This window comes from Mixophyes fleayi, chromosome 11 (genome assembly GCF_038048845.1).
Source record: "Mixophyes fleayi isolate aMixFle1 chromosome 11, aMixFle1.hap1, whole genome shotgun sequence".
NCBI classification, from domain to species: Eukaryota; Metazoa; Chordata; class Amphibia; order Anura; family Limnodynastidae; genus Mixophyes; species Mixophyes fleayi.
In genome coordinates this window covers 84710319-84738062 of record NC_134412.1, presented here as the reverse complement: position 1 = coordinate 84738062, position 27744 = coordinate 84710319, and the positions used below count along the sequence as shown (strand labels likewise).

The window sequence follows — 27744 nt, the reverse complement described above, 5'->3', positions numbered from 1 at the left end:
AACAGATTAGTTTTCAGCAAAGGAATTTGATAGATTTAATGCTTAACTGATTTATTTTGAGATATTTACTTGTTTCTTTTTCTGCTATTAATGCAGAAATATGTATTCTGCATCATAGATGCTGTGGCTTGTGATATTTCTTCATAAAAAAAACAAAACAGATTTGATGAATATTTAAAATATTTTCAAAATTGTAAAAAAAAAAATATCTGAAAATGAAAATCTGTTCTAGAAAAGTTCAAACTGGTGATTAATTTCCAGTCCGTTGGTTGCTTCCCGCTGGGAGCTAACATGACATTAATATTGATATATGGGGGTGAATTAATAATTTAGCGAGGCTGTGTTTTTATTTCCTGGAACATGTTGTGTGATATAGCTTAAATCAGTCTCGCAGGATACCAATTTGACTGATCTGTGAAAGCCCATTAGGGTTTATTAAATAAAATAATTCAAGAGGAACGTATGGGCAGTAACCCATAGCAACCAATCAAACGCTAGCTTTCGTTAGCCAGAGCGAACATGACTGCTACAGGCTGGTATTTGATTGGAGTTTACGTGATGAAACTCATCACTTCCAATCTGCATCATGTACTTAGTACTTTATTTTATTTATAGCAACATTTTAAGCAAAATGATGTCTGTGTGGCAAATATTATTTGAGACTCTCTAAATATGTACAGTAACAGCTGTTTATGAAATGTGTTATTTTTAGACTTGAATTACTCATGTGTGTCAGTGAAACAGTGCACTAAGCAAGTTGAGTTTTTTGGCTGTAAAAAGCAGTCTTCCGAAATGCTATTGTGAGATGCAAGTGTGATCTCACGAGGGGGGGAGTCAGTCTCTGTGTTTCTCTCTGGCTCACTTGATGACACACAAGTTGGCAGACTTGTAATTCTGGTGAATGCAACAGGCAGTTTTCGACACGTGACAAAACATAAAAGTTAGCTTGCCGTGGTGAAGTGCCCGTCTGTTAGCTCGGTGTCTCATGGGCATTTTTGACATTTTTGCAGCCAGACGAAGTTTGCACTCAAACTATTGATCACATTATATTCCCTGTCACACGAGAGTGATTCAAAGTGTTGAGACTATAAAGTTCCTGCAGGCAGCAGTTTTAAGGCTGAAGCGCTGTCACATGACAGGGAATCCGTGTGTCCCCATCACATTTAATATGCTACTACACCCATGTCTAACTTGAAAAATACGGCTCCCATTTGGCACTAGTCATTAAAGCAAGTTTAGATAACACAAACAAGAATGGGTATCAAGTTGCATATTAACTGTTCCACTAAAGCAAACATTATTCTTTTAAAACTAGGACTTGTGACATATTCAGTTGGTAAAAAAACATATCACAGAGTTGTGTCCTGGAATGGCGAGACACAATACGCGGAGATTTTTATTTTTTTTACTGCAAATAGCGCTTACTTTTGCTTGCGCCCCATGGAGGTGCGAGTAAAAGTTAACGTTGCTTTTTACCGTATAAACGGTAATAAAGCGAAGCCGCGATGTACTCGATAACTCCACGTCCCATTGTATGTCACAGCGTAGTTTTAATCAAAGAGGCAAGTGGGTGGGCTGGTTGTGTATAGTGTGACTCCTCCCACTTGTATTGGGACAAACAGGTGGGTGGGCTGGTTGTGTATAGTGTGACTCCTCCCTCTTGTATTGTGACACACAGGTGGGTGGGCTTGTAGTTTACACTGACTCCTCCCACATATACTGTGAAGCACAGGTGGGTGGGCTGGTAGTGTACAGTGTGACTCCTCCCACATATACTGTGACTCAGAAGTGGGTGGGCTATGTAGTCTAGTCTATTGCTGTCTCTGTACATGAACATGCCACATGCAAATGATTTTGTTTTACGTTTTCAGCCTAATGATGCAGAACGTTCTAAGATAGAATTAGAAGATGGTAACGTGACATTGATTATGTGTCTCTAGGAAAAGGAAGGCATCCAGTGGGAGCCAAAAGAGGAGGATGAAGATGAAGAAGATGGAGGAGAAGAGGAGGATGAAGAAGATGACCACATGGAGTTTTGTCGTGTCTGTAAAGATGGGGGGGAACTCTTGTGTTGTGACACTTGCCCCTCATCCTATCATTTGCACTGTCTTAACCCACCTTTGCCTGAAATACCAAATGGTGAATGGTTATGCCCACGCTGCACAGTAAGTCGCTTTATTCTACCACTAGTATATTTGCATTGTCCTGTTCATCTGATTTCCATATTAAAGCCACGTTTTACTTATCCCCCCACACTATTGCCTTCCCTTGACCTGTGTTCATATCAATATAATTAAATAGAAACATCTCCATCTGTTATTTACCCCTTTAAAATCAACATGAAACTGTCAGTTCAGTAGGGCAAATAGATGTCCTCTTTAGAGTCCCAATTTGCCCTTCCGCTACCAGGATAGACCCGTTATTCCTCATGGAAGTCTTAAATGTAAGCTGGTGGCCGCACACGTAGCGATATCGTCTTCAATATCTCGAAATTGGACCAATATTTGGTTGGGAAAAAAATTTGATTTTCCAGAAATTCCGAACTTGGTTGTATCATTTTCAGGCATGCCTATAAATCCAGTTGACAGATGAGCACTGTGCATTGGTAACTCTGCTACGATTTGACCAGATCACTTGGCCTAACTACGAAACAGCTGGACGTGTCCAATTTGGTCAGCAATGTGTGTGACACGGTGTATTACAAAGATCGATGCATGGGATTGTGGGGATTGGTACCTGTGATGGTTTTATTGCATTTGACGTCCAGGAGTTTTGTACTAATATTACGTTTGCTTACATTTAACTGTTTGTTAATCCTTATGCTTATGTTAAAGGAACTGTACCCCCCGAATAGATCTAATAATGATACAGTACTAACTGGTGAGCTCTGCCTGCTGCCTTAATAGCATCATCACAGAAACTAGGTTAAGTCCTAAACCAAGAATATCTTTATACACTCATCTGTTATTAGTTATATTAGACAAAGAAAATATATAATGGTAGGGCTCCCTTTTATCAGAGTTTAGGCTCTTATATCTAGCAGCTCAGGTACTGAGGTGCTTCTCTCTCTCATATCACTGTACGGAGATCGGCTTCCACAGTATGAGCTCCAACAGAACAATGAGAGGATACTTTGTTGCCTAGTGACAGATTATATCAAGTGTTACAATGTATAATTAATACAGGGTCACCCAGCTGGTTGTTCTTGGACCACATGCAGAGCTGTGAGGTCTCTTTTGTGATCTCGGAACTGTCTGGACATATACCATAGGGTTTGAGTAACTGCGGCTGATGACAAGTTAGGGTAGATTAAACTAATATGGTGATACCACACGAATCCATTGCATGAGATTAGCACAGTTGATTGTATGTACGGCACTTGTTTAAACGTAGTCACGGGACATCTGTTTCGTGCATGGCTCAGTCCTTCCCCCTAATAGTCACATGAATACAAGCTTTCATTACGGCATCATCCATATAGGATTGCTGGTGTAATGTGTAATGTTTTTGCACCTTTACGTAGTCTCCAAATGTGCTTTTGCAAGACATGTGATTAAGTCTCTGCAATGTTAAGGAAAACCTAACTGTCTATCGTTGTCTTCTCTTCTGTCCTTATTGTAATAATTGGTAAATATACCGTTCACCCAAATAATGTCTGGGTTCAAGTACCAAGCTAGGCAAATGCGGAGGACAGCTATCCTTGGGTGGTAGGAAAGCTCAGTGTAAAATATTTGTTATAACCATTTTGCATCATGTGTTTGTGTGTAAATTAGCAGTGAAATCGCAGCTTTGTCCTGCTGTGGCGGTCTGTGCATCATCATTATACCGTTGGTGTTTAGGGATTCAGACGGTTCTTAATTCCATCCATACTACTCATTTGTATGTGATACCGGAGAGCTCGAACATCTGCTTTCCATTATCTTAGCTGGGCTTTTACATCGTATTCTAAAAGTATCTCCTGGTGTGATTATTTGTACAGTCAGTAGAAGCTCTTTATCAGCAGATCGGCATCTGCGTTATGATTTATTGTACCTCTCTTGCAAAGTTTATAAGGGGGCTCATAATTTAGCTTTATCTCCTTCCCCAAGAAAATTGAGCTAGAAACAACTTTGTTCCCCCTTTAATAAAAGGCCAATTAAAGTGCTTAGATAAATGATTGCAATTGAACCTTCTGCAACGTCTTCTGAAAGTTTGTTCTCCAGCATTCACCACATTCTTAGGGAATTAGAACATTCTATCATGACTTCATTCCTATAGAGCCTCCTAGGGGTACATACAGATGTGTGTTACGTTATCCTTCCTATTATAGAGACACGCTTATGCCTTACGCCTCGTTACTGTCACTAATTACTCCTAGAGAATTGATTGGATGCATTTTAATGAGTATTGGTTCAGCCCACAAAATATGCCTCTTGCCTAAGTGAAGATTTAGAAGAAGAATTAATAGCAATAAAATATATATTGTAATTATTGTGTTTGGTAGTTGCCATATTCACTGTAAAGAAAAGCAAGGGAACAATACATTTTCCTGATTTTAGTTAATGTATACCACCTTCCTCCCCCACCTCCTAAAAGTCACCTTGCAAAAACATTGAAATCGATCTGGTTCCTTTATGTACAAATCAAGCGGTTATTTAGGTGTTTAATTGGCTTATTAGTGTGTAAACCGCCAATATGGTGAATCTACGAATTACCAATAATTATGAAACAGACTAAAAGTAGTAATATGTGGGTTCTTGAACGAACGATCTGAAGGTCAAGAGATTGTCACAGATTCAAACATGGACGGAGCAATCGAATTGTGTGTGAAGCAGAGATCGGCTTATACATGAGTGGAAGGATAGATCATCATCATCACCATTTATTTATATAGCGCCACTAATTCCACAGCGCTGTACAGAGAACTCGCTCACATCAGTCCCTGCCCCATTGGGGTTTACAGTATAAATCCCCTAACACACACACACACACACACACACACTAGGGTCAATTTTGTTAGCAGCCAATTAACCTACTAGTATGTTTTTGGAGTGTGGGAGGAAACCCACGCAAACACAGGGAGAACATACAAACTCCACACAGATAAGGCCATGGTCGGGATTTGAACTCATGACCCCAGTGCTGTGAGGCAGAAGTTCTAACCACTGAGCCACCGTATTCTATTATTGAACAACAAAATATTTTCTTATTCACAGTGTCTGCCTTTAAAGGGCAAAGTTCAAAGGATCCTACATTGGGTGTGGAGGGAACCTCCTCCGCATATATTGGGGCCCACCTGTGAGATTGACCCCCTCATGCCACCCCCAAAGCCCGTGGAAGGCATTCCGGAGCGCGAGTTCTTTGTCAAATGGGCGGGGCTCTCCTATTGGCACTGCTCGTGGGTGAAAGAGTTACAGGTGAGAAACGTGTCATGTTATTACAAAACATACAACATAACTTGATTCAGTTGTTTAGTAAAAGTGTTTATTTGCTCTACAAGCCTATTGGGAGACGTTTATGAAAACTTTTCCAACAATGTAGAACAAAGCAGGTGATTACTTTTATGTTATGTTAGGCAAGTGACATTTAGAATGTGATTGGTTGCTATGGAAACACCACCTTTTGTGCACCGTTACATAGTAGAACATTTTTCATAAGTGTCTCCCATTGATTGCTGAGTTGATTTCCACTGTACCACATCCAACAGTCAAATTCAAAGCTCAGACCTTGTTGCCTCTGAACGCCAGTTCCAAGTAACGGACCTCGTTAACCTAAATTGTTCAAATTTGTGGTTCAAAATTTTTTGCTGACGCGTTTCAAGGTTCACGGTTGGTGATCGAGGTTTTCGACTGTGTCTCGTTTCCCGTTTGTAATTAAAAAAACATTAACATGTATTAATTTAAGCACAAACACGTTCAAACCAGTTCTCGTAGGAGTGAACCATCTTGATCATGGTCAGACTATTTAGACCAGGCCTATCCAACCTGCGGCCCTCCAGGTGTTGTGAAACTACAAGCCCCAGCATGCTTTGCTGGTAGACAACCAGTTGATAGCTGGAAGGGCATGCTGGGACTTGTAGTTTCACAAACATCTGGAGGGCCGCAGGTTGGACAGGCCTGATTTAGACTTTCTTGAATTTAGGTAGAGAAACTTTGTTAAAAGCCATTTTAAAATGGTTAACTTTAAAATTTGCTGGATTAGGTGGTAATGCAGCTTTAAGGAGTAGGTGAGGTTGGGAAGACCTGAAAATTTGGGGTAGTTCGTTACTATATTAGGGTGTCTTTATTCGTGCCTGGGTATTATATTATGTAATAGATCTACTTTGTTATTTTTTGCCTAGTGTTTGTATTCACTGCTTCCTGTTTTCCGCATTTCAGCTGGAACTTTACCACACGGTGATGTTCCGGAACTACCAAAGAAAGAATGACATGGATGACCCGCCACCGTACGACTACGGGTCCGGGGACGAGGACAGCAAGAGCGAGAAAAGGAAGAATAAAGATCCTCATTATGCAAAAATGGAGGAGAAGTTTTATCGTTACGGCATAAAGCCAGAGTGGATGATGATCCATCGGATAATGAATCACAGGTAGGAGAAGGCGTTGATCGTCTGGGATCGCTTCCAGTTTGGTTGTTCGGCGGTTGTTTGGCTACCAGTGTTCACCATTCCATTGGTTGGTCGGTGACCACAGGCTTAGCTATGAATTGTCTTGTGTTACAGAGATAATTCTGATTTTAAATTTTGATTTGTTTAACTCTTCATTTTGGGCTCTGTCGGTGAAATGTGGCCACGTTGTCTGATAATATCACGTCTATGTTCTCAGCTTAAAAACAAATACAATTCAAATCTGTTTTAGCTCTTTAAGGTTTGTGTATTTCCGTATGGGCTTCACCATTTATCTTCTCTTGGGGTTTAAAAACCTCTGGATCCTGGTACCTATGTGACCTAGAATATACTGCCCTTTTGTTTTTCTCAGAAAGTTCTCAAAGTTTGTCTCCGATTATGAAGTTTATTATTATAATATAATTGACAAAGCTACAAACATCGTCTATATGCAGAACTTCCTCCTGGAGTTGATGTGATGGAACTATGGCTTCACTGTAGATACCATCAAAAGTTGTTGGCCATAGCTGTATTGACCAGTGGTCACTGGTTAGTAGTTAGAGATTTGTTCAAATTTCTACAGCCCCATCCTTGATGTTTCAATGTTACAGGATGGAAAGTCCCCTACACCCCCCGCCTCTCTCCAAAACTGTTGTTAAAAACGCAACACAGCTCTGTTATGGAGACCAGTGGGTTTGAATACTCCATCTCTGTGTCCTCCGCCTTGATCAAATGGTATCCGTGGTATGAGTATCCCATGGATAATCAATAATAATGGTTTGGTAGTCACAGGAGAGGAAAGGTTGTCCTAGGTATGGCTATGGAACTTCATTTAATATTGAGGAACGTTATAATTGCAGTGAAGCTCCGACACTAAGTGAGGAGAGCTGGAGAACGGACCATTGTAGGACCAAAAGTGCGTGTGTTCCGTGGTACCGCTCGTCTGACACCCTTTATCAGGAAATACATTATTAAAGTTAAATCACGGGTCACAAAGGACTCTTCCAGACCGTGTCCAAATACTCTCAGAAAATAAATTAAACATATGGGGTGTTTTTTTTCCCTTTTATCAGTGGGTGTTATTTCTGTTTTGGGGTGTAATATATTGTTCACGGAATCCTCTCTTGCCCACTTAGATTTAGTCGAGCAGCTTATAAATAAAAATGTTTCCGTTCTACATTATTAACCATCAGCAAGCAGAATGTGACCTTGGCAGCACAATGCTGCATATATTGCATATAAAAGAATTTTATGGTCAGTGGTTTTCGGAATTTGTTCTGCGGAAAGGCCATGAAGGCATCATTTGTAGTTTTGACACACACACGCACATACATCGTTGGCTGTAGATAATGCACCAGCCATTGCTTTGTGTTATATAAGAAATGCTGCAGGCTTACAGCGTTATATATTTATCTTTAAAACGTCAAATCAATTTCCCTCCTTCGCCTGCAGCATGGGCAGAGTCAATGCCGCTTCTCCTTACCGTCTTGGAGGGTGTCGGAAGGACAATGTTGTGTGTACTCTTGTTCTCTAGTCTTTTAGCCCATCCCACCTCCACATTATATCTTTAATTTTTCTAATGATATATGGCGCCCTCTCTCCAGCTTGTCTTATCTGCCTTATAGGCTCCTGCTCCCCACCCCTGGTTTCTCTGCTGGTATACATTGAATAGTCTCACTTGCATTCTCACACACCACACACAGCATTTTCTTAAAAATATTAAATTCCAACAAGTCCTAAATATTTATACTTACATATATATCGATGTGACTGGCCGTTGTTATTTGGTTATGGAACATTTAGAGGTAGCCCACTTGGCAGATTTTAATCTGCCTGTGCTACGTTCCAGTTGTTCCTAGTATATCATACTTGCCAAGTTTTCCTCATTGGCTTCAGCGAGATCCGGGGGGAGGTGGGCGTGCGGGGGCGGGGCTTGACTAATCACATCATTTTGGCCCTGCCCCCTAAACGGTTGTCACAATTTCGACCAATTACAGAAGGGGGCAGGGCTAAGATGACGCAATATTTGCGTCATTAAGCCCCGCCACCCCACCACTTATCTATTACGGGGGCGAGAACCGGGAGGTTGCCCTGCTCGCCTGGGAGGTCTCCCAGAAATGCGGGACAACTATGCAACAAGGCAACTTTGCGTTAAAGAAAGGCAGCTAATGAATCTCTAGAGACTGTAGTGTCTTTCACATTTCTGTCTGCATTAATGAAGTCATGCTGTCTTACGTGTCAGTCTTTGATTAAATCTTGGTCTCCATGAAAATGGCCACCTCCATAGGCATCAATACATGGAAATAGGACACTGTGTCATCATGCCACAGATGGCGAAGCCAACCACGTCTTGTACTGGCTCAGCATCAGGGAGAATGCCAGACTCTTCAGGGAGTGAGGGAGATCACCCCTATTTCAGGGAGTCTCCCTGACATTCAGGGAGAGTTGGCAAGTATGATTATAGTCAGTAGATAGATGCAATGGTGCCACAGATCAGTAGGGATTATTGATCCCTTTAAGAAAAGAAACAAATACATGCATAAAGGCTTCTTCACATAATATGACATGAATGTGATAAAAGGGATATATATCCCTTATTACCAAGCCGTCATCCATCCTGCCTTATGTGAAGAAGTCCAGGTCTGCTCTTTCTTACGTGCGCCTAATCATAGAGTGGACCAATCCCATATGCACAGTGGAGGCAGCCATTTTATGGATTGAACCAATATACTGTCCGCCAAGAGCCTGAGTGGTTCCAATCGTCCCACATACATAATCTCATCGCCTCATAGGAAATAAATACATTTATCACAGCTCCCAGTGATGACATCATTACCCGGTGACATTCGATGGCTGGGCCTGCTCATACATACACTGTAATGTGTTTTCATATTTGCATTTCAAATACTACATTTTAAATTCCAGTAGGTCTGATTTTAACATTGCATATGCATCTATCCCTTATATTAAAAACAGCCCTTTGACCATTGTGCATTGTTTTACCGAGTTATTTCGACTCCTGACTGAAATTTACAACCGCTGCAAAAATATAAATATTATTTCAGTTCTTGTGTCCTTGAAAGGCATTAAAAAAAAAAAATATGCACCAAATTATTTTGGTTGTGTATTCAGCGAAGCACCTGCCCCGGGATTTTTACATCTGTGATCATCGTCATGGCAACAAACGTCCCCAGCAAGTTGATGTTATGACTACAATATGCCTGAGTGACAAAAATCTCTTTTTTTTTTTTTCCTTCTTTTAAATGGTGTAATTGTAATGATATTAAACATATGATTAAAATCAGAATACTGAAACTGCAATTAAGAGGGTATGATACGTCAAGTCGATCTGCAGGAGCTCTTTAAAAAGCAATATGCCTTTCAGCATCGCAGTGTTACAAGTAGCAAAGCTGTAGGAATTTAAATTCTTAATATGTGGTACGTGGAAACGTCTAGATTGTATAGGTAGCAGTTATTTCATATAAGATTAATGTTATGTCACAAACCCTGTGCTACAAGGCGAGAATGTGCGTCCTTCCAGGCATTATAGTATTTCCACCTTCAATCGGCATGCCCTGGTGAAGTTGAACGTCCCAGATATATGTATAAAAGGTATTATTTTACAGGTCTCACAGCGCTGGGGTCATGGGTTATGTTCCCATCATGGCCCAATCTGTGTGGAGTTTGTATGATATCCCCGTGTTTTCGTGAGTTTCCTTCAGGAAGGTGTCTCATCCCTTTCATTTCAAATCCCATTCATTTTAACTTCAATTACTGTTGGAATGGAGTGTTCGAGATATAAGCCTGAAGACTATTCCGAAATCGTATTCATGGTATCTTCCAATAGCTCCACAGTCTCAAGTATGCAGTAGGGAAGTCTTCTATGTATTTGGTGGGATTTATATAGGATAAGGTTACAGCTAAGGAAGATTTTGTAATTGTTCTCACTTTCCATGGTGCATAAGGAAGATTTATCCAAGTTTTCAAGGTTTCTTGACCAGTTTTCTGTAGATAGTTCTTCAGAAAGCCATGACTCCCATCGGATCATCTGTTTGGTCTTTAAGGCTGAAAGGTTGAATGGATATAGAGCTGAAAAAGAACTTCATCTAAATGGATTACGCTATAAGGTTGCCATTACGGTTGTCATTATATTAAGTCTCTGTAGGGTGTAGGGAAGCTTTTCATGAGATGAACCAGCTGTGTGTATCTGAGGCTCAGATTGCGGAAGGTTATGTGAAGACTTTAGGTCTTGTACTGTAATCATTTTATTGATATGATGTGTAAAATTATTCTAAGGCCACCATTGAAAGGAGGAACGAGAAAGTCCAGGTAGAAATTCATGGGACCCAAAATTGTTAACAGACCTCCTATGTTGGTTTGGCAGGAGAGGAAAACATGGCATCCCAAACATCTAGCAAGTGTTTTAGAATAGGACTAACATAAGATAAGAGTGGACTGTGAGAAGGCTGTAACCATAGCAGGTCTTTTACAGATATTGGAGTTATAAATGAATTTTCTAGTTAAACCCAACTCTGGTGGTGTGATAAGATACGTGTGGGGGCAGCACGGTGACTCAGTGGTTAGCACTTCTGCCTCACAGCACTGGGGTCATGAGTTCAATTCCCAACCATGGCCTTATCTGTGTGGAGTTTGTATGTTCTCCTCGGGTTTGCGTGGGTTTCCTCCGGGTGCTCCGGTTTCCTCCCACACTCCAAAAACATACTGGTAGGTTAATTGGCTGCTATCAAATTGACCCTAGTCTGTCTGTCTCTATATGTCTGTGTGTGTGTGTTAGGGAATTTAGACTGTAAGCTCCTATGGAGCAGGGACTGATGTGAGTGAGTTCTCTGTACAGCGCTGCGGAAATAGTGGCGCTATATAAATAGCTGCTGATGATGATGATGGTGTGTGTTGTGTGATACGGGCAGTTTTATTGTAACCCAGAAGCCTAGGATCATAAAGGCCATCTTTCCTCTTTTAGACCATCACTGTTGAAATGACTGTACTAATGGTAAAAATGCGCACTATTACCGGAGTAACGGTACTAGTGCGTGGGCTGCGTTATTCTCACGAGTAACACTATCAGTTGAATTCCCCCCTAACGCTGCTATTGAAGGTCCTTCTGCATCTTTCTGTAATAAAAGTATAAACATACACATCTTGCAGGGAGGACGTTGGGAATACTCCCAAGATATATTTAGAAAGATTTTTGCCATGAGAATTGGAAATTCAACTGAAGAAGTTTAATTTACTGTTGTGATGGGGAAGATATTAAGAGATTCAGATTTGTGATGGTTAATTTTGAATCCAAATAGGTCACATGGAAAAAGCTTCATAGATGAAGCCTTAGAAGAGCCATAATATCGGTGGCGGACTATATTCATTTATCTCTAATCGAACCAATCAAATGCTTTTTACTTAATCCCAGTAGCATTAATGGTTGAGCCTTCACTTCAGCAGGAATCTACTGATGCTGTCAGTAGATCTGCGAAGTGGGGTAAACTCCGTTTTGTCCAAATGAAGGACTGATGTGAGTATTAGATTAATTAATTAGCTTGGCCGATGATTTGAACAGCTCAATGTATCTTTGCCGGGTTTTGGTATGACTATAATGATTCACTCGGTGCATATTGGAGGTGGATCAATAGATGTACAGTAGGAAAACTATTTAGATGTGTTACTAGGACAGAGGATATTTTTTTGGTTGTGAACCCATCCAAGCCTGGCTTTTTAGAAGGGTGTAGCCCTTTAATAATATCAACTACCACCCTCATTCGTCACCACCCAGTGATATTTGATCTTCATATTGAGTTGCAGATGACATGATTACAGAAAGAAATTATACAGGCACAGCTGATGGGGTTTTAACTAAGTATTGAGGCCATGGTACAGTTTAATGCAGTAATCTTGGAATTGGTGTAGAATATCAGAGAATGGGTGTATGAACCAGCGCACCAATATACAATCATAGAGCTTTAATATGTGCATGTGAATGTTGATGACTTTATTTTCTAGCTAGTGTAGTGTCTTATTTTTGTTTTGTTTTTTTTTATCGTAAAAAAGCTTTTTGTTGTTCTCGTACTTATTTCTGCATCATCCATCAAATGGGTCGTTAATTTGCGATCGAGGTAAAATTTTTATCTTGCATACTTTAGTTTTGGAACGTTGCTGAACTAGTAATTCTCTGATAACAAGCTTGTGGGGGGCAGTCCATAGAAGAGAGCTGTATGGATACGAGAGATGTAGTCTTCAAAAAGAAGGAAATTGAGTTTAATGTCTTTTATAGGAAAGCAATGTGGCTAAAGTGGAGTAATGTACAGTAAAGATCAGATCCACATATTGTAAAACCATAGAAAATAGTTGTGCATCCCAATACAGAACATTCTTCTATATAATAAAATTATGCATTTGTAATTAGCTGAATAAAGCTAATATATAACAGTCATTAGTGGAAATATAACCAACGTATAACAGGTAGCTTCTTAGACACAAATTAGTCATGGGTCCTCTTAATAGAGATTCCATTACTTTCATTTAAATGGGTGAATTGAGTGTTGACCTGTGCGTGCTGATGATCCCTCTGATTGAAGTGCTCTTCCTCTGTGCTTGAGGAGCAGCCGTAAAAAGTTAGGACAAAACACCACTTTTACTTCTCCCTCAATAAATAGTTATTTTCTTGTATCATTCAGGTGTACCACTTCGTTAACCTTCAAGATGAATGCACCTTGTTAAAGGACCTTTTAGTGTGTGCGTAGGACGTGCAAACTACACCACCCCATTGAAAGTGATAATGAACACCAGCAAGCTGATGTTACAATCAAGGCCGTTGCAAGATGACAAAGCCCTGTGCTGATTTAGAAACACCTTCAAGCGTGCCCTCCACCCTGTATAACCCATAGAAATATCTTGCATGCATAACAAGATCTCACACTGTTATTCTTACGCAGGTCATATGCCCCCGTCTGCCACAATCAGCCCATCTACTAGATCAAAATAATTAAAAAAGTTGCCATCATGCAGCACTGTATAATCAGTCTGCTGGCATACTGGTAGTCCGCCATACCTGTTACTCTGCTGTGTACACATAATAGAAATGACGCACAACACGAGTTCTCAGAAATATGCTGCATCATCACTTCATAGGAGGAAAATGCAACTCATGCATATACTGTTCGTGCCGGGACAGCTGGCTGTTAATTATTAATATGGCAACATGCCTCTCGCTGTAGTGAGGGAGGTGCGACAGCTAGAAGTTCCACCGCTGTTCACATTATGACTTGAAACCATGTAATGTGGCTTATTACAGGTGATGGATGCATCAGGCGGAGGTGAATTTTATGTACGTTTTTCTGTCCTTTCATTTTCAGGTTATTTATGGTGGTGATTAATGATTAAACACAATATTTAGTGCAACTTACAGTGGTGCTGAAATCTTTCGGTGCCTTATAGATAAAGGATAATAATAAAAACTTCTAGTAAAGTAGTATTTGGCTGGACATTGCAGTGTATGTTCAGCTTTCTGTTTTTAACTTGCAATATATGTATTTTCTGTATAATGATTTTTCGTTTAATGAAATCGGTAAAAAAAAAGTATGTGCGGCAATTCAGCATTTAAAGAGGACGCATAGCGGAAGGAGGGAGAGTACAGCACAATGCTTTCTTCTCCTCCAGATATGTCATGTGACCTCCCTGCACTGTGCACTCCGTCCTCCGGGTATGTCATGTGACCTCCCTGCTCCGTCCTCCGGGTATGTCATGTGACCTCCCTGCACTGTACACTCCGTCCTCCGGGTATGTCATGTGACCTCCCTGCGCTGTGAACTCTGTCCTCTGGGTATGTCATGTGACCTCCCTGCGCTATGCACTCCCTCCTCCGGGTATGTCATGTGACCTCCCTGCACTGTGCACTCCCTCCTCCGGGTATGTCATGTGACGTCCCTGCGCTGTACACTCTGTCCTCTGGGTATGTCATGTGACCTCCCTGCGCTATGCACTCCCTCCTCCGGGTATGTCATGTGACCTCCCTGCGCTATGCACTCCCTCCTCCGGGTATGTCATGTGACGTCCCTGCGCTGTGAACTCCCTCCTCCGGGTATGTCATGTGACCTCCCTGCACTATGCACTCCCTCCTCCGGGTATGTCATGTGACCTCCCTGCACTATGCACTCCCTCCTCCGGGTATGTCATGTGACCTCCCTGCGCTGTGAACTCTGTCCTCTGGGTATGTCATGTGACCTCCCTGCGCTATGCACTCCGTCCTCCGGGTATGTCATGTGACCTCCCTGCGCTATGCACTCCGTCCTCCGGGTATGTCATGTGACCTCCCTGCGCTATGCACTCCCTCCTCCGGGTATGTCATGTGACGTCCCTGCGCTGTGAACTCCCTCCTCCGGGTATGTCATGTGACCTCCCTGCACTATGCACTCCCTCCTCCGGGTATGTCATGTGACCTCCCTGCGCTATGCACTCCCTCCTCCGGGTATGTCATGTGACGTCCCTGCGCTGTGAACTCCCTCCTCCGGGTATGTCATGTGACCTCCCTGCACTGTGCACTCCCTCCTCCGGGTATGTCATGTGACCTCCCTGCGCTATGCACTCCCTCCTCCGGGTATGTCATGTGACGTCCCTGCGCTGTGAACTCCCTCCTCCGGGTATGTCATGTGACCTCCCTGCGCTGTGAACTCTGTCCTCCGGGTATGTCATGTGACCTCCCTGCGCTATGCACTCCCTCCTCCGGGTATGTCATGTGACCTCCCTGCGCTATGCACTCCCTCCTCCGGGTATGTCATGTGACGTCCCTGCGCTGTGAACTCCCTCCTCCGGGTATGTCATGTGACCTCCCTGCGCTATGCACTCCGTCCTCCGGGTATGTCATGTGACCTCCCTGCGCTATGCACTCCCTCCTCCGGGTATGTCATGTGACGTCCCTGCGCTGTGAACTCCCTCCTCCGGGTATGTCATGTGACCTCCCTGCACTATGCACTCCCTCCTCCGGGTATGTCATGTGACCTCCCTGCGCTATGCACTCCCTCCTCCGGGTATGTCATGTGACGTCCCTGCGCTGTGAACTCCCTCCTCCGGGTATGTCATGTGACCTCCCTGCGCTGTGAACTCTGTCCTCTGGGTATGTCATGTGACCTCCCTGCGCTATGCACTCCCTCCTCCGGTATGTCATGTGACCTCCCTGCGCTATGCACTCCGTCCTCCGGGTATGTCATGTGACGTCCCTGCGCTGTGAACTCTGTCCTCCGGGTATGTCATGTGACCATCCTGCACTGTGCACTCCCCCCTCCTCCTCTGGTTATGTCATGTGACCGCCCTGCACTGTGCAATCCCATGAACTGTGCAGCGAAGTTCACATGACGCAAAATTTGGCCTCCCCATACTGATAAGATTGGGAGCAGCCGGGGGGAATTACTGGTGAAGGCTCGGCTGTTGCCCAGCGTTGATATAAATTATACAGATAATGAGAATGAAAATGTGCAGTTAACCATAGTAACTAATAAGACAATCACTTTTATTGGGAGACATTTAAGAAAACTGATGCAAAAATTAGAAGTGGCATTGCACATAGCAACCTAGTTTGCTTTCATTGTCTAAACTGCACTAGGAGAAAATCTGGTTACTGGTTACTTTCATGTTAACAAGTTTAACTAAAAAAAAAAAATCTAAATTCCAGCCCCAACCTTATAATATAAATTCTAACTCTTACCTTGCCTTAACAATAGCCCAGATCTGAAGCTACTCCATATGTTAACCCTACCCCAATCCCTAATCCTAGACTAAACATAAACCTACCTTAAACTATAAAACTACCCTGACATTGTAATAATACAACAACCCCTCACACAGATTAATTTATACCGCTGGAGATATTTTTGCTGTCAAGAAAACCTTGTGCATCCTAATTTTTGGGCTAAGATGAAGTTTCACCTTGTATTTTACACAGGCAGCCGTGGTTCCCTTAATTCGATCTTTGTCCTAGAACTATGAATGCCTTAAAGTGGTCCTGCGTGGTGAACACAATATAAGCGGACTAAAAATGAATGATCTATTGATGAAGACTTTGGGCTAGATTTACTAAGCTGCGGGTTTGAAAAAGTAGGGATGTTGCCTATAGCAACCAATCAGATTCTAGCTGTCATTTTGTAGAAGGTACTAAATAAATGAAAGCTAGAATCTGATTGGTTGCTATAGGCAACATCCCCACTTTTTCAAACCCGCAGCTTAGTAAATCTAGCCCTTTGTCTATATTCACGTCTTGCGTCCAGCGAGTACAGACTCATGGTCACTGGAAAGATCACTGTTTTTGGTCCATTTAAACTGCGCTCACCTGTCCTTTGTAGTAGACTTTATTGCTAACGGGTTTAAACACTGACCAAAGTAAATAATGTGGTGGGACGAACTCTCACAGCCTCCAGGGATCGAGTTCTAAGTAAATTGTGCTTTTGCTGTCTCTTTAGGAAACATATTTCACCCTCCTTGACCGCGTAGCAAAATATTATTTTAGTTTCTATTCAGCTTTAAATAAATAGAGGATACTGCAGTACAAGACTGCTGCTTATTTTTTTATTGCAGCACTTGGCCAAGTTTTATGCTGCTAACTATTTTCTAAATGTAAATAAAAAGAAACACACATAAATGTAAATATTTATCGGGGAGATTAAAGGGGTAACTGTGCATTGCTTAAAGTGCACATGCTAAGCATTTCATGCCTGGGTTTAATGCACCGAAAAACACTTCTGTGACCCCTCCGGGGCTCCTGATTCATCTCGTTTAAAAGATTATTTTTGCTGCTCCAGCTTCTTCACCTGTCATAAACCTTTCTCGTCTGACAATCTGCAGTCACGGCCGACATTCTCTTCATTTCGTGAGATATGAGTTCCGCTCACAACAGCGGTAATCCGTTTAGGCAAATACCAGTCTTCTGCTCTGCCACGTTTGCGTTGAACAAGCGGACTACTGTGTAATGATTGATTCCTGTCCTCGCTAAACAAGATGTGACATGAGAATATTGTAATATGAGTTCTTCCGTTTCACATGGAAATTATGTCAGTTATATAATAATGATTATTAAATGTTTTAGACGAAAGTCATTAGCAATGCTTTATATCATGTAAATAGGGGCTTTACTGAAATGGTTACAATCGGTGACCAGTGACCCCGTTACTGTGTTTGTAGGGCAGACGGACAAATGACAATGAAACAGAAAACAATCCTTGCTATGACTAGGGCAGCACGGTGGCTCAGTGGTTAGCACTTCTGCCTCACAGCATTGGGGTCATGAGTTCGATCCCCAACCATGACCTTGTCTGTGTGGAGTTTGTATGTTCTCCCCATGTTTGCGTGGGTTTCATCCAGGTGCTCTGGTTTCCTGCCACACTCCAAAAACATACTGGTAGGTTAATTGGCTGCTATCAAATTGACCCTAGTCTGTGTGTGTGTGTGTTAGGGAATTTAGACTGTAAGCTCTAATGGGGCAGGGACTGATGTGAGAGAGTTCTCTGTACAGCGCTGTGGAATTAGCGGCGCTATATAAATAGCTGATGATGACTGAATGTTGCACCATTATATTATATAATCTCCAATATGTCTAAGAGCTATATCTTAGACCAGTGATCACATTTATATTGGTGGCCCTGTACCCTCATCCCTAAGAGATGGTGATGTTCAAGTTATGGTTTAATAATACCAGATAATCCTCTGGCTATTTCCCTGTTGCATCTCACATTTGTAGGGATCTGAATCTCCTTAGCTTTCAAAAGAAACTACTGACCAAAACCTTTCCTGCACAGCCTTGTTTTACCTGGAGCGACAGACCTTACCACCTTTACCTGCTCACAAATCGCAGACAGAGCAAAGCATTGAAATTATCTGCAGGCCTGGATTTCTGGATATACCTAAGCCCAAGCCTAGTTAAAGTCACAGTGGCTGCAGGCCACACCTTTATTTCAATATTTGTGCGAATATCTGTTCAGTCCACGAAAGGGCCCCGCCACCATTGTGTGAATGATCTGTCGGGGGGGCTAACTATTTTTTTTACATTGACAGATAAAGGAGCACTGGCCAACCAGCGACTCTCCAGGGGTTTGTGAAACTACATTTCCCAGCATGTCCTGACAGCTATTGGCTGGCAGTCTACTTGCAAAGCATGCTGGGGCTTGTAGTTTCACAACACCTGGAGAGCCAAAGATTGAACTACATCCAACTTTCATATAATGCCACTGGCTTTAAGGTGGGGGCTGACAGAAGATGGAGTGGAAGTTATAAATAAATGTAATATTTCTGGAAGGAATCCCTGGAGTACTATGTATACTATATTTGACAGACACCCTTTAATGATAATATGTTGTGTACACATATATGAACCAGCAATATGTCTACTTACCTGCAGCTTTGATAAGAAGGGGGATGTCCATTATCTGATTAAGTGGAAGGATCTGCCCTACGACCAGTGTACGTGGGAAATCGATGACATTGATATACCAGATTATGAAAATCTCAAGCAAGCATATTGGAATCACAGGTATGGATCTAATACAGGACATATAGAGATCTTAGCAAGTCGCCAGCCTTGCGCTGCCGTCCACTTTACCACAAAGATTCAACTGCGCTTCGTTCAAATTGCGGAATGTAACTGAATCAGAACCTTAACAATGGATCATAGATCGCTATGGCGATCACAAGGGTCAAAAATACAGCCATTTTCGGCCTCTACTTATAGATGTTTGTTGTCCTCCGTTGCAGAGCATCATGTTCACTTCCCGTATATGTTCAACTGCCCTTAAACAGATCCTCACGAATTTAGAATAACCCCCAAAATGTAATTAACCCCATTCCCTGTACGAACACTATAATACTGTACATTGATCTGACTGGTGTTATAATCTGTTTTAGAGAGTTAATGTTGGGAGAAGATGTAAGGACTCCTTGTCGATTTAAGAAAAACAGGAAACCGAAGGATGAAAAACTAGAAAAACCTCCTTTAACGCCTATAGTGGATGTAAGTAGCGCTGAGGTTTGGAGGTTATTATTGTCTCATATGTTTGTGCGCGATTACAAGTCACTCAACAAATTAAATTAATTCCCACTTCATTTTGGTGTATGGAACTAGATGTATTTATAGATAAATAAAAGACACAAACTAATTTGGTGCACAACTATTAAAAACAGACGTAACTTTATCATATAACCAGCAGCGACATCCACACCTCCTTTCCTGTGGTTGCTTTTTAAGTAGTAGTGGCTAAACTTCACAACATTAAGCTCTAGATTTATGAAAGCTCACTTATGAGTTCTGACAATTTAATTACGATAAGTACAAGAATAAATATATTTTATGGCAGGTGCCAATTTAAGTGTTTGCAGCAAGTCTTTAAATCACGTTAACGACAGTTGTAGAAAGTGGCTGCAGGGGGCAAAGAGCCATGGTTAGGACGTGAACCAATCACAGGACTCATCCAATCTGGGTGCTCTGTAGGTTCGCCCCACTGCTGTCTAACCTACTGGCCAATCACGCTACTGCAAAAAATATTGTATCGTGGCTGGGGGCTCCTCTTTAATACTATATTTTATTTAGAAGTGTGGCTTCCATAGTTTAACCCCCCCCCCCACAACTGCCACCATAACCATGAGACTAGACAGTCCCTCTGTCGCCGTAACCATGAGACTAGACAGTCCCTCTGCCACCATAACCATGAGACTAGACAGTCCCTCTGCCGCCTTAACCATGAGACTGGACAGTCCCTCTGCCGCCTTAACCATGAGACTGGACAGTCCCTCTGCCACCATAACCATGAGACTGGACAGTCCCTCTGCCACCATAACCATGAGACTGGACAGTCCCTCTGCCACCATTACCATGAGACTAGACAGTCCCTCTGCCGCCATAACCATGAGACTAGACAGTCCCTCTGCCGCCATAACCATGAGACTAGACAGTCCCTCTGCCGCCATAACCATGAGACTAGACAGTCCCTCTTTATCGAGTACTTTACCAAAGCAGTTATTTTTCTTTCTTGCAGCCTACAGTGAAGTTTGACAAACAGCCGTGGTATATCAATGCGACTGGCGGCACATTACACCCGTACCAGCTGGAAGGATTAAACTGGCTAAGGTTTTCTTGGGCGCAAGGCACGGACACTATCCTTGCAGATGAGATGGGTCTAGGGAAGACTGTCCAAACTATCGTGTTTCTCTACTCCCTGTATAAAGAGGTATGCGTTCCTTACATCAGCTACCAGAGATTGTATGTGTTTCTCTTATTTTCATTACTTTATTACTGATGTTTAAATAAATACTTTGGGTGTTTTTTAAAACATGATTTGTTTGATGTAGAGCTTTGTTCTAAAAGCCTTTTGAAGAAAACAAATGTTCAATACTCAGACATCTTAAAGGAGATAAAGAAGAAATGCACCAAAATGCAAATTTGCTAATACAACAAAAAGCCCAAAACCCTCTACTTATCCTGGGTGCAGCGATCCCCCAAAACAACAGTTCCTCTGACGGCTTCAATTATACAGTACTGTTACCGCTACTCTGTTCCAAACACACAATGTCTTGTAAATGTTCCTCCGCTGTCACTTCCTGATGGTGGAGGTGGGGAGTTTAGATGTTTTGTTTTAGGTTCTGTAGTAATCGGTATTTTGTAAGTATTCATTGTTCCCCGCATCTAATAGGTTTGCAAACAAAGTTTTCCTTACCGTAATTGCCGGTAATTTGCGCAGAAACATAACTGTGCGATAACTACGGAACCTCGAGACTAATTGAGTCGGTCCCTTGGAGGAGGAAAAATTACTAATGAATTTTACCAGCTGAAATAAGAACAAAAAAAAGAGACCAACATAAACCGCCATCCATATGTGGCATCAGTGTGGAGGTCGTAGAACCCCTGAAGCAACAAGATAGTTAGCTAAAGAGCTGCTCGCTCTCGGTATCAAGATTGATCAGTGCTGCCCGAAGTGAAAAGCTGCTTGAGAGGGTAAATGACAAAAAAAAAAATCTAAAATCCAGCCATAGGAACGGCCTCTGGACTTGATGCATACGGACACGTAGGAACGGATGAGCATTGAGACGCCAGGAAGGAAGAAGTATTTTCTAACGTTCATTGAGGATCAGTCAGAATACACTTATTTTTAGTCTACCTGCTTCACTGAAAGGATAAAGTACTGGAGAAGCTAGAAATATATCTTGCTGAAGTAAGCAGCAAGTGGAAGCTGGTGAAGAGTGCTCTTTGATGAGATAAGCTAACGATGTATTAGGGTGAAGCAATAATGACAGCCTGTTATATCTAAAATTGTTTACCCTGAGGGGATATAACGAAAGCTCCATGCAGACAGTGGAATAGGAAGGAGCTTGAGCTGCAGCATCTTAGAATATTGGAAAGCGAAGCATCGTGTTCATAGGAAACGCTCACCAAGGGAAGCTCATGCTAGGGAATGAATTCTGATAGGCTACAAGGAGAGCCAATCGGGATACAGAATTCTGCACCCGAGTCATAGAAGGAGATGACAAGATTGGATGTCCACAAGAAGCAAACATGGATTGAAGCTAATGATTAAGAAATAACCTTTCTGGACCAGCTCCAGAACTGGGAACTCAAAACCAGGATGGGAATCCCACAAGTAGTAGTGCTCAATTGGGGTTGTTAGAATGTTTTATTTATATGCTAATGGCAACAACTGCTGTACAATCTTGTTAAGTTGTTAAAGCATTTTTTTTTTTTAATATTAAAAAGCACAGAAGACCGGAAACTGAGAACTGAGATGTGTGTTAGAGTCTAACCAGCAGTTTGTTTGCTTTATAATAAAAACATATGTAACTTCAACATGGATGGACTGAATTATCTGCTGCTATAAAAATATATGGATACCCCAGACAGTCTGTAGTTACAGACTTTACAAACAATGTAATATTTACTTAAATAAAAGCTCTCTTAGAATCATTATACTTTGTGAGATAACCACGGGTTGTTTGATCAGGTCCCACGTGTGACCGACCTGCGTACAACAGATGTCTTTTTTTAATTTTAATTCACATTACACAGGAAGATATCATGATAGCAGATGGTGTTTTCTTTAAACATTGACTGTAGGGATAGAGTGGCTTTGGGGACAGCGCCGTCTATGAATATTGCAACAGGACCGAACAAAACAGCCGGCAGAACAATTCATGTCATATAAAGAAACTTGTTTAGAGTTGAGCGTAAGTCAACTTTTTTGTCGGGAATATACACATTTCCGTGCCACCCGTGGGCACCAAAATCCATCCATATCTAGATTTGTGCATAGGTTTGCGTCCCTGTTTGTAAAGGCGGAACAGAGACGTTAGTTGAGTAAGGGTTTGTTCACGGAAGTGTGGCTCATCCCCTGGAGATGCGACATAATTAGATGTGGACGTTCCCCAGTTATGCCTCTTACGAAGGCTGGTGTAAAGATATGTGATGATGACCATCATCAACACTATCTAATCCCTTCTGATTTTTTTGTTTACGTATGGACCCCTCCTGCTGATAATACTTCATTCATTGACATCGCAGCACTATCGTATAAGTTGAGGCTATCTATGTATGTGGAGGGGTTTGTATTTAATCACATTTTATATGGGAAAATGTGACACATTTATTAATGGCACTGTTCTCTCTTGTATATAACAATTCATGACATTGTTATATTGTGCACAGATGGAGTAATGAAACTTACGCATTTACTACTAGTATTATGAAGCTGTATGCCTAAGTTATTATTGGGCGGACGTTTACACATTTGTACACCCGATGAAGGAATACTGGGCTTCTAGAGCTGGTTCTGTCTGCAGACACGTGGGACTCAACATAAACACACAAATACACTTTTTCTTGTAACAGAATATTCATGTACATTCAGAGTGTAAAATGTGTCAAGCTCTAATTGAGCCTCATTATAGTTCTATTAATAGTGGTCCCGTCGCCTGTAGACGATGCTTGCTGTTATTTTGTAGACTGAACCAATATTCTTGAGAATTCAGTTTATTGATTTCACTTGGCACTGAGGACAGTCACTGAGCCTTAGGAGCACACAATGGCCTCCTCCAGTGTAGGTACTATTAAATACGGTAGACAATCCGGAAGGAGAAGTCTCTCTTAATTTTAAAGTGAACGTGACGTAACGCCATATGTGGTTGGTCCACCGCAAGGCCGGTGCCTTTCCTGCATTATAATAGCTTACTTGCTCATACTGATTTGTGTTTCCGCAGGGTCATTCGAAAGGCCCATATCTGGTCAGTGCTCCCTTATCCACCATCATCAACTGGGAACGTGAATTTGAGATGTGGGCGCCAGAGTTTTACGTGGTGACTTACACTGGCGATAAGGACAGTCGAGCCGTTATCAGGGAAAATGAATTTTCTTTTGAGGATAATGCCATCAAGAGTGGGAAGAAGGTGTTTAGAATGAAAGTAAGGACACGTTCATGGCTCTCTGGCCACTATATATATATATATATAATATATATATATATATATTTATTTATTTATTTTTATTTGGGTTCTAACAAATTACAGGTGGCACAGTTTTCCATCAGATTAGAGAAGACTGTAAAATAAATATTTTCATTATTTATAACTTAATAGAGCACACACCATAAGTCTCTATTCTTCATCAACCTCAAACGCTTAGAACATCTGTTAAAAATAAGATCCTTCTGGGTAAATGACATTTTACACGAAGACACCTCTAGAAAAAGGCACTACCTGCCAAGCCTGTGAACACACTCCATCACAGTGATATTAAGGTGTGATTTAATAGATACGGATTTATGTCCATGACAAATGGCCCAGACACTGGTTGCCTCGTTGTCCTTAAGGCCAATAGATATCTTGAAGTACTTGAATTTACCTTAAGGATGTCATAATTCACTTAAACCACAGTGATAACTAGTAAGGGTTTGTTACACCCACTAATGACATCATGCTCGGCGTCTTCATTTTACTTCTAGAAAGAAGCGCAAATAAAATTCCACGTGCTGCTTACATCGTATGAACTCATCACTATTGACCATGCCATCCTGGGCTCCATTGAGTGGGCGTGCCTTGTGGTGGACGAAGCTCACCGACTGAAAAACAACCAATCAAAAGTAAGTCACTGTTGAAGCTCTGTCAGCGGAAGTACGGCAGTAGCCAAATGGCGCCAGACAGTTTTCTGTCTTTGAAAGAAATGTGAAGTAGTGGCCAAGTAGCACATGACTTTTTTTTTTAACATTGTTTATTCCCTCCCTCTATTTTCCCCCTGTATTTTTGGAATAATAAATAAACATTACACCAAAGCAAACCTCCCTAAACAGACTACTGACTTAACCGTAAACAGTATCTACCTTATGGGTAGAAGTTAGGAACAGATGGCTGTCCTGTTTTGAAATTAATGTATTGCTCAGGACTGTCACCACATAATGTTCTTTTCCAAGTTCTTTAGGGTATTAAATAGCTACAAAATCGACTACAAACTGCTGCTAACTGGAACTCCACTTCAGAATAACCTAGAAGAGCTCTTTCATCTTCTGAACTTCCTCACACCTGAAAGATTCAAGTAAGTGTCCCACAAGACTCTCGCCCACAGGAATCCTAGGTTATTGTGGTTGTTTTTATATTTAGGCACTTTTAATTTGGCATAATATATTTGCAGGGCAGATGGTTCAATTTATTTTGTCCACGTAAATGTCTGTACGTCTTAGGTTCACTTGGAACTCTTAACTTTTCCGTAAGGGACGTCATGAAACCATCTACTTGTCAGAGCAGTCCAGTTGAGTCTAAGTACTATCACTTTTCACTTTGATGGCATCTGAACTTCCACCACCTCTCTCCCACTTTTTGAGCCTACATCAGCTTTCCGTGTGTGGGTATTTCCCTGCCATGAGCACATGGCCATTTGCCTCCACAGAGCCTTGACAATTTTGTTAAGATATCTTATTTATTTATTTTTCCCCATATTGTGCCTTCTGTGTTGTTTTCTTCTCCTCTTCATTCCCTCCCTACTTTTATTGAATAAAATACACATCCCATCCCTATTCCTAGAACTTGGCATGGAAGTTTAATGAATATTCATTGAAGATTTGGAATGGCATTTCAGGTAGTCATAGAAAATTATAACAGGCGGGGTGCTCACTCAATCAGATTGGGAGGTACAGAAATAAGTATTTTGAGGGTTATTGGTTTTCGCAGCTCTATTATTATTATTATTATTATTATTATTATTATTATCGTTTATTTGTAAGGCACCACAAGGTTTCCGCAGCGCCGTACATGGTACAAACAGTAGACTATACAGGGTAAGACAGTACAGAACAATAAACACAAAGTACCAGTACTTCAGAAACTCCAGGCAGGCAGATACAGTAGAGACGGAGTGGAAGAACAGGTATGGAGACAGGAGGGAAGATGGGCCATGCTCATACAAGCTTACATCCTAAGGGAGGGTAAACAGAATCAGGTACATAAGGGAGCCAGTGAAGCAACGGGGAGAGAGAAAGAGGGCAGGGGAGAACCAAAAGAGGTGAGAGGTTAAGTGGATGGTTGGTAGGCCTTAAGGAACAGGTGAGTTTTAAGAGCCCGCTTGAAGGAGCACAGATTGGGTGAGAGACGAGTGGAGCGAGGGAGGTCGTTCCAGTGAAGGGGGGCAGCACGGGAGAAGTCTTGGATTCTAGAGTGGGAAGATGTGATCAGAGTGGAGGAGAGGTGGCGATCATTGGCTGAGCGCAGGGAGCGGGCGGGAGTGTGAATGTAGAGGAGGTTAGAGATGTAAGGGGCAGTAGACTGAGAGAGAGCCTTGTAAGTGGTGGTGAGGAGTTTGAAAAGGATTCTGTAGGGGAAGGGGAGCCAGTGTAAGGAAAGACAGAGAGGAGAGGCAGAGGAGGAGCAGCATGAGAGGAAGATGAGTCTCGCAGCCGCATTGAGTATAGAGCGGAGGGGGGCAAGGCGGGAGCAGGGGAGGCCAGTAAGGAGGAGGTTGCAGTAGTCGAGACGGGAGATGATGAGAGCATGGATGATAGTTTTGGTGGCATCTTGAGAGAGGAAGGGACGGATGCCGGCAATGTTACGGAGTTGGAAGCGACAGGCTTGGGCAAGGGATTGAATGTGGGGGGCAAAAGAGAGAGAGGAGTCGAGAGTGACACCTAGGCAGCGGAGTTGGGTGACAGAGGAGATAGTGGAGTTGTTAACAACGATAGAGAGGTCATGGTGGGAAGGGAGCCTGGGTGGGGGAAAGACAATGAGTTTGGTTTTGGAGATGTTAATTTTAAGAAAGCGAGAGGACATCCAGGATGAGATGGCTGAGAGGCAGTCAGTTACACGAGAGAGGAGGGAGGAGGAAAGATCAGGAGAAGAGATGTAGAGTTGAATATCATAGCATATAGGTGATACTGAAGACCGAAAGAGGAGATGAGAGCCCCAAGGGAGGAAGTATAGAGTGAAAAGAGTAAAGGGCCAAGAACAGAGCCCTGAGGGACTCCAACCTAGCCTTAAGAGCGAGACTATTGAGAGGGGGGGAACTACTTCAAACGTATTGGTACATAAAATAGCTGCTGACACTTACTTGATCTCAGAAATAAAATACTACTCTGCCTGTCCTAGCCTACCTAAGTGTAGCAATAAATTTGGAATGAAGTAAAAAAAAACAACCAAAAAACAAATCCTGGTGCCACGTTTACCCTACATTTGAAATCACCTAGTGGAACGATTCAACACCATATTACATAAATTACACAGGCATTCCAAGCCTACTATGCATTATTGTAAATTGTCAGAGACCAGACGCCCACATTAAAAATGGCAGCTGTGCACCTCTTGCTATACCTGATATCACTCTGACAGTCCTCCCTTGGTTCCGTGTAGATAATATAGAACAACATGTTGTGTAGGTTTATGTATGAATTGTTGTTTTTTTTTCCCAGCCACAATTTTGTCCTAATTTTAAACACTTGAAAGAGGATTTTAAGAGCATTGTTTGTATATATGTATATAATTAAATCAGGGGTAAACGCAGAATTTTTAAGGGGGGGTTTCCTCCCCCCACCTCCCCAAAAAAAGAGAGAAAATATATAGAGAGAGAGAGAACTGCATGCGCAGCAGCTCCATTTTGGCGATGCTGTACTGTACAGCAGCCGCGGGGCTGTCAAAGAAGAGTCCGCGTACAA

General features: G+C 42.0%; 1 protein-coding gene across 4 annotated transcripts in view; it reads left to right on the top strand.

The window, feature by feature from the left end:
- The window catches only part of CHD5 (chromodomain helicase DNA binding protein 5), a 142458-nt gene that overhangs the window by 61732 nt on the left and 52982 nt on the right, over nucleotides 1-27744 (top strand). For all 4 annotated transcript variants that reach the window (XM_075190056.1, XM_075190057.1, XM_075190058.1 and 1 more), the window contains exons 9-17: nucleotides 1941-2165; nucleotides 5196-5396; nucleotides 6357-6568; nucleotides 18978-19109; nucleotides 19481-19586; nucleotides 20608-20799; nucleotides 23816-24016; nucleotides 24556-24693; nucleotides 25021-25142. In XM_075190056.1, the coding sequence (XP_075046157.1) occupies nucleotides 1941-2165; nucleotides 5196-5396; nucleotides 6357-6568; nucleotides 18978-19109; nucleotides 19481-19586; nucleotides 20608-20799; nucleotides 23816-24016; nucleotides 24556-24693; nucleotides 25021-25142 (1529 nt within the window). The remainder of the gene's footprint in view (nucleotides 1-1940; nucleotides 2166-5195; nucleotides 5397-6356; nucleotides 6569-18977; nucleotides 19110-19480; nucleotides 19587-20607; nucleotides 20800-23815; nucleotides 24017-24555; nucleotides 24694-25020; nucleotides 25143-27744) is intronic.